Source organism: Canis aureus, chromosome 34 (assembly GCF_053574225.1).
Source record: "Canis aureus isolate CA01 chromosome 34, VMU_Caureus_v.1.0, whole genome shotgun sequence".
Classification (NCBI taxonomy): domain Eukaryota; kingdom Metazoa; phylum Chordata; class Mammalia; order Carnivora; family Canidae; genus Canis; species Canis aureus.
This window is the reverse complement of record NC_135644.1, coordinates 9,525,701-9,537,952: the sequence shown is the minus strand read 5'-3', so window position 1 is coordinate 9,537,952 and position 12,252 is coordinate 9,525,701. Positions and strand designations below refer to the sequence as shown.

The window sequence follows — 12,252 nt, the reverse complement described above, 5'->3', positions numbered from 1 at the left end:
TTATTTATTTATTTATTTAGGACTGCCTTTTATATATTCATATTGAGAGTCATAAGAAAAAGATCTGGGCAGCCCGGGTGGCTCAGTGGTTTAGTGCCTGCCTTCAGCCCAGCTGTGATTCTGGAGACCTGGGATCGAGTCCCACATCAGGCTTCCTGCATGGAGCCTGCTTCTCCCTCTGCCTGTGTCTCTGCCTCTCTTTCTCTTTGTGTCTCTTATGAATAAATAAATAAAATCTTTTTTTAAAAATCAAATAAATAACTATGTAGTTTAAAAAAAAGAAAAAGATCCAAGTAGAAAAAGGCAAAAATCCAAATTTCTTAGTAGTGATCAAATGTTGTAGCATCCAACAAAAAATAACAAATATTTACCTAATGGATTAACATTTACTGTAAGCCCAAATACCAGAAAGCATTTGTTTGAAAAGTAATTATAGACTTTGTTTCCTGAATGACTTGTTTAAATATCCAGGTCATAATGTAGTCAACTTTCTTCTGTGTGGTTGTACAGCATCAGATGTTAGAGCCAGAAGTAATTGTAAAAAGCATTTAATAGTTCAAATGAATGTGGGCAGTCAAGGGGTAAATGAATTTCTGAAGGTAAAACTTGACTGGATGGTCTGGAACTCATACCTTAGTCTTTTCATTGTCAGTTCGGTGCTTCCTGTCCCCTATGCTGAACACATTAGAAAGCTTTTATATTTGATTGTCACTATTCACAACGAGGCATAATCAGTCCTGGAAAACCAAAAATGGAAGATGAGGGGAAATACTGTATAAAATCTAAGATCAACCAATCAACCAAATTATGGAAGAAAAATTCTGCCACAGACCAAACCTCATAACCTGAAAAGAACCAAGAAGATAATTCTCATCCATTTAGTACTTGTACTTCCACAAGAGCTTAGGCCAAGGCCCAAACTTGACTCAGTTGAGATCCAGAGTTTACAGAACTAAAAAGATGGAATGGAGGTATATGGTTAAGGTCACAATTGGTATTATTAGACAGACGTCTATCCCGGGATGGCATAAACAATCTTTGTTGCTGATTGAAGAAAGGTCCAGCCATGGACCATCCTGGACCTAGCAGTCACCAGGAATGCAAACATACTCAGTCTAACAGTTCATTGGCTCATGATACATTCTTTCTTAGTCTAAAATTAGGATATAAACTACTATGGAGGGTTACTTGCATATGCAAACATGTCACTCTAGCAACTGTTGCTTGAGGGCAAAACCTGGTGATTACTGGCAGAGAGATTTCCAAAGTGAGCTAGATCATACTGTGTGCTCCTTACTCAATTAAATGGAAAGGCTCCTTAAATGGAATATTTATTATAGTTTCAAGTGTACAGGCTCATTATGTAACACGTAAAGATGCCAAAGATAAACACACACGGAAGACCAAATACAGATAACCAATACAGATTGATTGATAAATGCCATTAGGAGACATTACTACATATTCCATCCTATAATCTCATAAATCAAAGCCTTTAACTGTCTGGACTCGTATGTGATTGTATTCTTTCCAGGGTGCATTCTTTCTTCTTCCAGGGGTTGTTCAATAACAGCAGGTATGTTTCTGCCATAAAGTTCACATTGTTCTAGAAACTGGACACATTCTTGAATAACACCGTCACAGAGCACAATCATGTGTTTCGACATGTTTTCTAATAAGGACAGGAAGCATCTTTTGGCATAATACCAGGTGTCAGTTCCCAGTTTCTTATGATAAGGTTCCAGGCTTTTGATAACCCGAGAAATACCAAAGTCATAATTTCCTTTGGCACAATAGAGTGTCCCTATCACCAAATTCACAATGCAGAGATGGTAGATTTTCTTATCGGGGTCATTGTAGGACAGCTGCTTTTCCTCCTTCTCAATCTTTCTCATCAACTCCTCAGCTTCTTCATTCTGACTTGTCATAATGTACGAAACACACAGGTTAGCCAGCACGATAGCACTGACGTTCAAGATGTTGTCATAATGCTTCTTGACTATGGGCTCATAGAAACCGATGGCTTCTTTGTATTTGTTTTCCTGCATGAACAGGACGTGAGCCACGTTCAGCTTCCACACATCGTGGTCATTACAGAATTCCACAGATTTGCGGAAGATCTTTTCCACCATTGGATAATTCTCAAGGTTCCAGTAGATCTTTGCCTGGGCCATCAACACGGGGATGTACTTCTCCAGGGTGTCGTCATACTCATTCACTGCCTTCTTGACAGCTTCATCGTCTCTATTGTGTCTTGCTTCCTGTACTTGTTTGGTGAGTCTCCGGAGCTGTTCGGTCAGCATCCCTGCCAGCCCGTCAAGCTTAACAAAAGCCTCTTCCGGAGCCGTCTGGCAGGTGATCATGGCATCCAAGAAGTCATAGAGATAGGGGGTGAGAAGCCTGTAGGTCAAATGGGCATTCTCTGCCAGGACATCGGCCGCCAGGTCAAAATACTCATACTTACAGTAGAGCAGCAGCAGGTTGCCAAAGGTCTCTGGGGGGAAGGGGTTCTGCTGGAGCAGAAACTGTAGCTTTTCAAACCCTTCCGTAGGTCTGGTGTCCATGTTCATCAGCGCCTGGTTGTGCAGGGTCACGGGGTCCAACTCTTCTTCTGACCTCGGTGGCATGTCCATGAGGGTTTCCTGGGCCACCTCATAGTTTCTCAGTTGGTACTCTATGGCGGCCTTGAGGTTGAAGGCCTCGACCAGGGCGGTCTGGTGAAGCACTAAGGTGTTGCCAACGCTTCGGACATCAATGCCCTCGGTGGTCATGCCCACACCGAGCTCCGGGTGCCTGCGGATACCATGTTCGATGATGTCGGCGATATGCTTCAGCGCCGAGGCGTACTGCCGGCGGCTGTAATAGGCCAAGGCCAGGTTGTAGGACAGGTCGGGCCGGTAGCCCGAGGCCTGCAGCGCCGCGAAGAACTTGGAGCACGCGGCTTCGTACTGTCCCTCCTTGTAGAGCAAACAGCCCAGGTTGACCTGGCCGTCGGGCTCGCCGTCGCCCCCGCTGTCGTCCCCGCCTTCCGCGCTCAGCAGCTGCTCCACCAGGCTCTTGGCCCCGGGCAGGTCGCCCTCGCTGTACTTGATGGCGGCCTGCAGGCGGAGGACCCGGCCGCGGTAGGCGGGGTTGTCCAGCAGCAGGAAGGCCACGCGGGTGGCCTCCGGGTAGAGGCAGGCCTTGTACAGGGCCTGGGCCTGGTACAGGCGGTACTGCTCGAGCTCCGGGTGCAGCTGGCCCAGCTGCTCATAGCACTCGGCGGCCAGCGCGAACTCCTGCAGGCGGTAGTAGCAGTAGCCGAGCAGCGACAGGCCGGCGCGGCTCCTCGGGCTCCGCTGCAGCTCGGCGCCCAGCAGCTGCACCGCCTCGGCGTAGCGGGCGTCGCGGAGGAGCCGGTACACGACGGCGGTGAACTCGCCATCGGGGACGTGCGCGCCGCCCAGCCCGGCCATGCCCGCCGCCGCGGCGCTGGGGCGTGCTGGTTGCCATGGCAACCGGCCGCCCGGAAACGGACCGCTGCGGGCCGGGAGGTACTTTGTAACTGAATAAGCCTCTTAGGATTTAAAAGCCATCAGTGAAGGTGGCCTCTCAGTTACTACTGCCGTCCCCCAAGACTTTAGGCCTCTAAGGCCGTTAGTCACGGAAGACTAAAGAAACGGGTTCACGTTGCTCAGAGACGAAAACTCCACTTCCCGGCATGCACCATCCAGGTGCGGCGTAGCCCGTGCGTGGCCGCGCTGCATGCTGGGGCGCAGTCTCGCGGGACCGACCCAGAGCCCGGGAGAGGAGGCTTGGTTGCCCTTCCTCCCCCGCCCCCCGCCCCCCGCCCCGATATTCGGGAAGATTTGGGGGCCGCCGCCTGTGTCGTTCGATATGAGACCAAAAGTCCTTATTTTTGTCGTTTTCACAGGTGACGGTAGGAAATGGTTTTGTGACTGTTTTCTTGCTATCTGGGACATCCGGTTTTAGGTCCAAGTGTCTTTAGTCCCCGTTTTGTTTTTTTTTTTTTAATTTTTTTAAAAGATTTTATTTATTTATTCATAAGAGACATAGAGAGAGAGAGAGAGACAGAGACCCAGGCCGAGGGAGGAGCAGGCTCCGCGAGGGACTCGACCCCGGGTCTCCGGGGACACGCCCTGGGCCAAGCCGGCGCTAACCGCTGCGCCACCGGGGCTGCCCACGTGGGCACTTTATTAGGTCATTACGGTACATTTTTTTTTCTAATCTTCATATCCGCTCCTATTTTGTATATTACAGGTAAAGAATCTGCGTACAGGGAAGGTGTGGGTTATTTGCTGAAGGCCGCACAGCCAGGGAGTTAGCCGCTGTGCCATGGTATCTGACACCTAGTTTTGGTAAGAAATAGTGACTGGTAAACAACTCGTTGTGTATGTGACCCCCAGAGAGGAGTTTGGAGGAGCCCAGTGTGTGGGGCCAAGTTGTAGAATGGAACATTCGTGTCATTTTGCTCCATTCAGCCAACCAACCGAGTCGGTGCGGGCAGCAGAAGTTCGGAGTTTCAGATCTGAATCGGAGCTGTGAACACACGTTAGGAAGTAATTAGTGGGTGGAGGTGGTGTAGCTTCTAGTCACGCCGTGTATCTAGGAGGAGACTTCTGCAGGTTTCTCATTGTTCACACCAGAAAACAGTAGACTTTATGTATGTTCAGTCTTCCCTCTTGCTGAGACATTGGCAGAGCTGTGAGCTTCCGCATGGGGCCAGAAAAGGAACTTGCCGCCGCATGAATACGGAGAGGGGAACGGACCGCACACATTTCCGAGGGTTGGGTGAGGGCTCTCGCACACCTAGGATACCCTGAGAAAAGCCAGTGAGGACTGCTGTAGCTCAGACGCTTCTTTCAACGCAGCCTCTGCGTGCACCCGTTTAGGGCCTTGGCCTCAGCAGGTATGTGGGTTGACAGAGGCTGGTGAGTGCTGCCCAATGACTGTGGGGTGAGTGTGGGAGGATCTTCACCTTTGGGCTGCCTGCCTACATTTGCCCCTTGGGAACTCAGGCTCAGTATTTTAAAATCCTTAGGTATGAACTGTAACTTTGGGTAAGTTACTGTTAAATCAATGTAAGATAACAGAAAAATATAGAAATGGGAAACTACCTTTTTTTTTTTTTTTTAGATTTTATTTATTCCTGATAGACACAGAGAGAGAGAGAGAGGGACAGAGACACAGGCAGAGGGAGAAGCAGGCTCCATGCCAGGAGCCGGACGCGGGACTCCATCCCGGGACCCCAGGATCACACCCTGGGTCAAAGGCGGGTGCCAAACCGCTGAGTCACCCAGGGATCCCAGGAAACTACCTTTTTATCTTTGGTCTGTCAGTCTTTTTTTCAGAGTTGTATCATGTAAAGCATTCACCTTCGGATGGCTTCTTGGAAGCTGAAAAACAGAAGGACTATCTGCTTTGCCCCAAATTTTCCTGATCCCTTCAGGCATCAGTTGGGGTCCCCTCTTTGTGTTGGCACCCATCTGTGGGTGTGGCACCTGAGGGGGGCAGGAGGGAGGCTGCTCTGTGTCTTCCCCCTTACTGCATGTGCTGCTGCTCCCGAGGACTGGCTTGAAAAAAGCCCAGGACATTCGGTTTAGACAGATGGAGGGCAGGGTCATTTTCAAAACGAAATGAGTGCACAAATCACACTGTGAAATTGGCATGACCATCACTGCTGCTGTGATAGACTGACTTTTATTTAGTCTCTGATAGGCAGTTGGGGAATAGATTAGTTTTTTTTTTTTGAGGTGGGGCGAAAAGAAGGCCCGTTAATTAATGATAGAAATTCTGGAAAGCAGTAAATGGGATGGAATATTATAAAATGTCATAAAGGCTCATTTTGTTTCCAACAATCTTGAAAACTGGAGCATGTATCAAAAGGTAAATGTACCATTCTGAACAATAAGAAAACATTTGGTGGTTTCAATAAAATGATTTAGTGCCTTGTTGAAAGAAACCAGGCTTTGAGAAAATGGTGTTGGACTCGATGGATTTTGCTGCATAAGGAAGGGATGTTTACCATGTAGAAGAATTTCATTTGCAAAATGTGTAGGAGCTAAAAGCGTGACGCTTGGTTCCTCATATGTTTATGTTTCTGTTTCTGCCTGCCAGAATGTGAGATGATCAAATCCTGTTCTGTTTGTATGTATAATCTATTCACTATTGGCTTGTAAAACAGTTGGAAGGTAGGATTTCTTATTTATCCTGCAAGTGTGATCCTTTCCTGTTGGTAAAGTGGTCATTTCTGAACATTTCAACTATCACAGCTCTGGGCAGACATCTTCCTTGATAACGGGAAGACCTTCTGCAAAACCATTTGCCAGGTGTTCTTTCTGTTTTCCTGTCATTGCAGGACATTTTCTTCAGGATGGCCAGTTTCAGGGGCTCAGTTGCCTTGTTTCCTCTCAACAATAAACAGGGAAAAAGAATAAGTTACTGCCAAATTGGCAATGGAATTGACTTTTAGGAGCATCTGTTCAGTCTTTTAATACTTTTGGAAAGGTTGCATACCAAATCAACACTTGGGGACATTTATGCTCAGATAGTAAGCCATTTAGTCTCATTGTGAACTCTCTTTTTGCTGGTAGTTTCAGCTTTATTAATATTTTATTTTTTAAAATATTTTATTTATTTATTCATGAGAGAGAGAGAGAGAGAGAGGCAGAGACACAGGCAGAAGGAGAAGCAGGCTCCATGCAGGGAGCCCGACGTGGGACTCGATCCCAGGTCTCCAGGATCAGCCCTGAGCTGAAGGCAGCGCTAAACTGCTGAGCCACCCAGGGATCCCCAGCTTTATTAATATTTTAGTTAGATTTCCTTCTTGGATATACCTTTTTTTTTTTTATCAAGTAGCTTATATTTGAGTGCTTACAGTGTTATTATCTAAATTAACTTATCAGGGAGAACACAATAGCATTATAGTTTTATAAGTGGAATTAGTAGAGAAGGAACAACTGTGGATACTGGCATTTAAAGGAAGCAGCCAACCATCCAAAGAGCTACTCTAAGCCTCGTGTTTATGCAGTACTTTCTGTACTAGAACCAGGTCCTGCTTTGCCTAACTTCCCTCATTAATCCTCACAGCCCTTCTGTGAATTAGGTGACTCTTACCCTTGGCCCCATTGGAAAATCCTGGGCTGCAAAGCACAAAAAGCAGCCTGTGGCTGCTGCAGCCAGCACGTGGGGACTGGCAATTGCTTCGGCTGGCCAGTAGGGGCCATACTGCACCTCTTCGCTCGCTCCCCCTGGGCACCTCCTCTCCAGTCATTTGAATTGGCTTTGGATCATTTGCTGCAGTTTGTTCTAATAGAACAGGCACAATGGTGTAAGAATTTTAAAGTTTAAGCACCGAAGCCGTTGTGTAATTGTGTGGCGTCAGTGTGGCTGGCAGCCCTGCATTGATGTGATCCCCCTGTGTAATTGCCCATGCAAATTCGAGCAATCTGTAACGGACGCACGAACCCACATTCGCCTGCAGATTCTTCTCCCTCCAGAAAATCTTCAATAATTCGAAGAACCTTTTGTCATCTTTAAAATGCTCCATGGACAGGATGGTCTCAGTATCCTTCTCATATGGGCTATATTGACAGTCAAAATTTAAATTGTCAGTATTCAGATGCATGCTTGCCTCTTCCAGTCATTAAATCACCCTTCTTCAGAGAGAGAAAGATTATTCCAGAGGCTTAGTGAAACTTTAAACATTTTATTAAAAACAAAGATATTTAGGTTTCTAAAAGCAGACTGTTTCAAACTCATGAATTAGTTGCTTGGGAAATGGCCACGCAATCTGTAAGGTAGTATTCTTACAATGAAACATCAGCCTGGCAAATATGCACAAAGAGAGTCACTTTAAACAACTCAACTGAAGACATATTTCCCTTCTTTTGTGTCAAACAGTAATAATTAGGAAGCAAATCCAGAGGGGATCCTTTTTAGACTATTGTATATCGAAATAAAGTGGCAAAAGCAATTTACCCCCCTGGGAATGAGACTTAACAAAACCTAGTCTCTCATTTCTAAACTATGCTGTTTCTTTCTTCTCCCTTCTCCCCACCCCTTTCTCTCTCTCTCTCATTCATCTAAATGTGATTTGATCTAAATCTAAAGAAAACACTGAGATCCTAATAATATATATATACACACAGAAAGTGAACACAAAGATGATAGCTTCGAATAGCACATTTTTGACACAGCAAATACTTCATTTACTTAACATATTTCTGGGCCAGTGTATTCATTCAACAACATTGGAGATATATATATATAGATATATATATATATGCTATACAGATAAACTGATCTTTAGCCTTGTTGAGAGATGTGCTAAATATGCGAGAACGTTCAAAATTAAATCAGAGAAGAGGTAACCCCAAATTACTAGCTGAGGAAAAAGGGGTAACAAATAGTGTAAGCAGGACACCAGGCACTGCTGAACCGTGTGCTCCTCATGACGTTCCCTGGACATGCTTCATTTTGTTTCTGCCATCTCTGTGTTTGATTCTATTACCGCTCACTTAGGAAATTCTGGCCTGCTCGTGGCTAGGCTCACCCTTTACATTTCCTGCTGCATTTGAATTTGGGGAGATCTTTACAGCAAGCAGGAGAACAACTGTTTCAGAGACTTGCTCCGAAGCAGATAATGAAACCTCCCTGCACTGACACTGCCAGAGTTTTCAGGGTCCCGAATTAGGTTTTGTTCTGTTGTTTAATGAATCCTCTGAATTTTTATTTTTTCCAGCCCAGACATTTTTCTTTAGATTTAAATCTTCCCCCCATGTGTTTAGATTTTTGTCCTGCTTGAAGGAAGTTGTTTGACACTATTTCTGGGGACGAGACTGTATTTTATCTTTCTGCAATTCATTAAGAGTCAGCAGGAGAAATGGATTTTAAAATAATTGTACGGCAAAGTAAATTGAGCAGACTCTGTTTAATGACCTAAGGTAAGTGGATAAAGTATGATAAATTTTGATACCTGAAAAAAAGCAACTGAATTCCTGTAGTGTTAATATTAGATAATGTTATTATGCTAACAAAATTTTAAAGATGATTTCTAATCCAACCCAATGTGTATGTAAATATAAAATACCTATAAATGTATAGACCACTCAGATTTTAGAAATAAACACATACAATTTTAATTGCATTTGACTCATTTCATAAATTGACTTCTAAATTATAGTGACTGCCATTTGTGGGATATCTAGATGTGAGATAATCTAAAATTGTCCTTTATGAAGTAAAAGGGTGTATTTAAAAAAAATTGTCCTGATGACCATATTTTTCATGATCACTAGAGGCAGGCTCAGATCTATCTGTAGTAAGGCTGTTTTATATTTAACCCATATATGTAACTTTTTATTCTGTCTTTAGAAGACGACCTCCTTTAGGTTTGGTCCTGTTTTATTTAAGAAGAGTAAGTAAGACAATTATGTGGAAAACACTTTAAAAATTAAATACAGCTTGGTCCTCCAGTGTAGAAGGGAACTGAATAAAAGCCAGCATCTTTCTTTTACAGTTGGAAAACCCAAGACCTGAAGGGTCCCAAGAGAACAGGTCCAGCTGGTGGCCAAGTCAGGGGGGAGCCCCCCTCTGCTCTGCATTGTGTGGTGCCCTTTATGGTCTGCACACTGTCCCTCTTGGCCAGGATCGTGAGCCACACTGGGGGTTGTGTATGTATAATCTACATATTGATTAATAAGAAAATAAATAGCATGTCTGAAAAAATCCATCACACGGAGAAAGTAGGATGAAGTCATCATTTCAGCCATTAATGACCAAGAGAGGAAGCAAACATGATCTGGTCAGTTGGAGGTTTTATAAGAAGGCTCACTTTTCAAATGCCTTCCTCCAGTAGGAAATAAACAATAATAAGGACTGAGAAAATGTTTACTGTAAAAACGCAGAGTAGTTGGATAACCACACCTCAGAGTCTTGGAAAATTACGCATTATTTAGAAAAGGGATTAAAAATATCTCAAACTTGCAAGTGTTCAACCTCTCACCCCTGGGGTTGCACAGGGAGGGCGCTGCTGTCCTTTTCCACTGCCTCATGGTCTCTGAGGAACAGACCCATGGCATTAGTCAGCAGTTTCTGAATTTTGACCCACAATAGGAAAGATACCTCGAGACAGGAAAAATAGATGGAGGCAATTACAAACAGCTACTTGATTGATGGTTGACATTGTCAGGGCTCCAGTGTATGGCAGATTGCGATGGTGTTGAACTCCCCTTGCTACCAGTGGGTGTTGCTATTGGCAACCGTGCAGTGAAGCCAATAAAAAGGCAAGAAAATGAGACGAAAGCTCAACCTTAGTGGAAGCCGTAGGGTTTGTGCTATAAATTATGTTCCCCTTAGCAACATGTAGCATCAACGCTCAGGGCGGCCGCAGTGTCGCGCTGCCTGGAGCCTCCGTCGGACCCCGGGTCTAGCTTTGTCATAAAGCACATAGCTCTAAAATTTTGCTCCAGATAGCCTGGCATCCGTCTGTCGGGGCTATTTATTTATTTATTGTTGGGGAGGATAACAGATGTGGGTTCATCTCTGCCTCACACGGACTGATTTTCAATTCCCGCTCGTGACATAAACGTGATGTGGCCCAACAGCCAGGAACACCTGCAGTGCTTCCGCGCCCGACCAGGGTCTGTCCCTAACTCCGCGGCGCTTTGTTCCTCACCTGAAGGACGCCAGACCGCGCCGCAGAAGCTATTTTCCTTTATAGCAGAGTGATTCAGAAAACTGGCTTAATAAAACCCATAAATCTGAACAACCTCCTCTTACCTGCTCTGCGGATGGCAATTTTCCCTGTACTCGTTTTCTCCCCCGGTTCCTCCCGCCTCCCCCGCAGAGGCAGCTGTGGAGGGGAGCCAGGAAACTTCTGGTTCGGGCTCCGCTCCCCCCTCCTCTCTCCTAAGCAGTTGGTGACAGGATGCTGTATCCTCAGGTGGGGGGTTAGAAGCGCCACTTTTCTTTGTTTGGATTGACCCTTGACTTTGCCTTTGGCCGTCATCCTACAGCCGCCTCAGTATCTTTTCTTTTTTGGGTGTCTTTTGCTTCTCGTCCTCGTCTTCCTCTTTTCCTCCCCCTCTGCCTGGTTTGTAATTTTCCTTCACTTGCTTTCTCGCCATATAGGCTCTTAGCCTTCCTTACCAATACCTGCTCTTCCCTCACTTCGTCTTGGTACCTTCATTTACCCATTCCTTAAGCCCCTCCGGGGTGCCTACCGTGTGCCAGGGAAGCAGGGCTCTCTGTGGAACGTGGCCCCTGTTTCTTTAATATTTGAATAGTCCAGGTAAGAACTGATACTGACTGGTAACAACAAGAACAAAAATGGCTTGCGAACTTTGGATTTTGCAGAGCTGGAATGGACTTCAAGGTTCCAGGGATCTTCCAACTCCTCAGAGCCCCTTTCCAGACCACCATGCATGGAACCAACGAGAGGAGAATTTAGAAGGGTTCTGGACCTGCCCCCCCAAGCTTGGCTTCAAACAGCGAATTTTTAGCTTTTAGATGTTTATATCTTGGACATCCCTTGTAAGATCTATTTGCACAAAGAGTTCTAAGGTTCAAATATGTTTGAAAATCTTGTCCTAACGTAATGTCATTCAGCAGGCCGGGAGGAGTTAGGTGACTTGTCCAAAGTCACGCTATCAGTCGTGCCAGAGCCAGGGTGGGAAGTGTAGCTTCTAGTCCAGTGTTCTTTGGACGAGTCAAACCACGGCCTCAATCTCTCATGTAAAATGGGGAGCAAGGCGGTTCTGTAGTCACTGCATCAATCTAATACAGTTTATTCTTGTTAGAAACCAAGCTTGCCGGAGAATATTTGTCCTCTGGCCAGACTATTGTTTCCTATACTTAAGGAAAAATCAAACATTGGGGGCCACTGCATTGGGTTTTAGGTTGGTTTGGGTGGGAACCTTAAGTGGTGTACAAAATCTTATCCCTAAGAGGACTCCAGGTCTCGGTGCTTCTGCTGTGTCCCCGGGAGGCCCCTGCCGTTGGGAGTAGCTCCCAAGTGCTGTGTCACTGGTGGTAAAGCCGGCTGTGGGCCTCCTTTCACGCCTCCTTTAATGAAGGTCTAGTAACCCATTCCTCCTGGGAGAAGACTTGGTCTACAGCCAAGGTTCAGTCTTTAAAAAACTGGGAAGGGGGACCCCAATTGCAGTGTCACAAACGGATCAACGCCAGTCACAGAAACGCGTCTGCGGTCTCCCTACTGTGGGCCTTTTGCGGGGAGACCTAGGAATGACT

At 45.6% G+C, this 12,252-nt stretch overlaps 1 protein-coding gene and 1 long non-coding RNA gene across 2 annotated transcripts; one reads left to right on the top strand and one right to left on the bottom strand.

The window, feature by feature from the left end:
* Positions 1–1,315: 1,315 nt before the first annotated feature.
* LOC144304468 (intraflagellar transport protein 70A) lies at positions 1,316–3,698 on the bottom strand. Its single transcript, XM_077883007.1, has one exon. The coding sequence runs from the start codon at positions 3,453–3,455 to the stop codon at positions 1,458–1,460; it is 1,998 nt and encodes a 665-aa protein (XP_077739133.1). The 5' UTR covers positions 3,456–3,698; the 3' UTR covers positions 1,316–1,457.
* Positions 3,699–3,817: 119 nt separating this feature from the next.
* LOC144304474 (uncharacterized) lies at positions 3,818–9,143 on the top strand. Its single transcript, XR_013371378.1, has 3 exons — positions 3,818–3,913; positions 4,261–4,358; positions 4,674–9,143. It is a non-coding gene; the product is annotated as an uncharacterized LOC144304474 (long non-coding RNA).
* The last annotated feature ends 3,109 nt before the right edge of the window (positions 9,144–12,252 follow it).

Coding starts and splice junctions, on each gene's coding strand:
- LOC144304468 (XM_077883007.1), bottom strand. CDS start 3,455: ATGGCCGGGCTGGGCGGCGCGCACGTCCCCGATGGCGAGTTCACCGCC.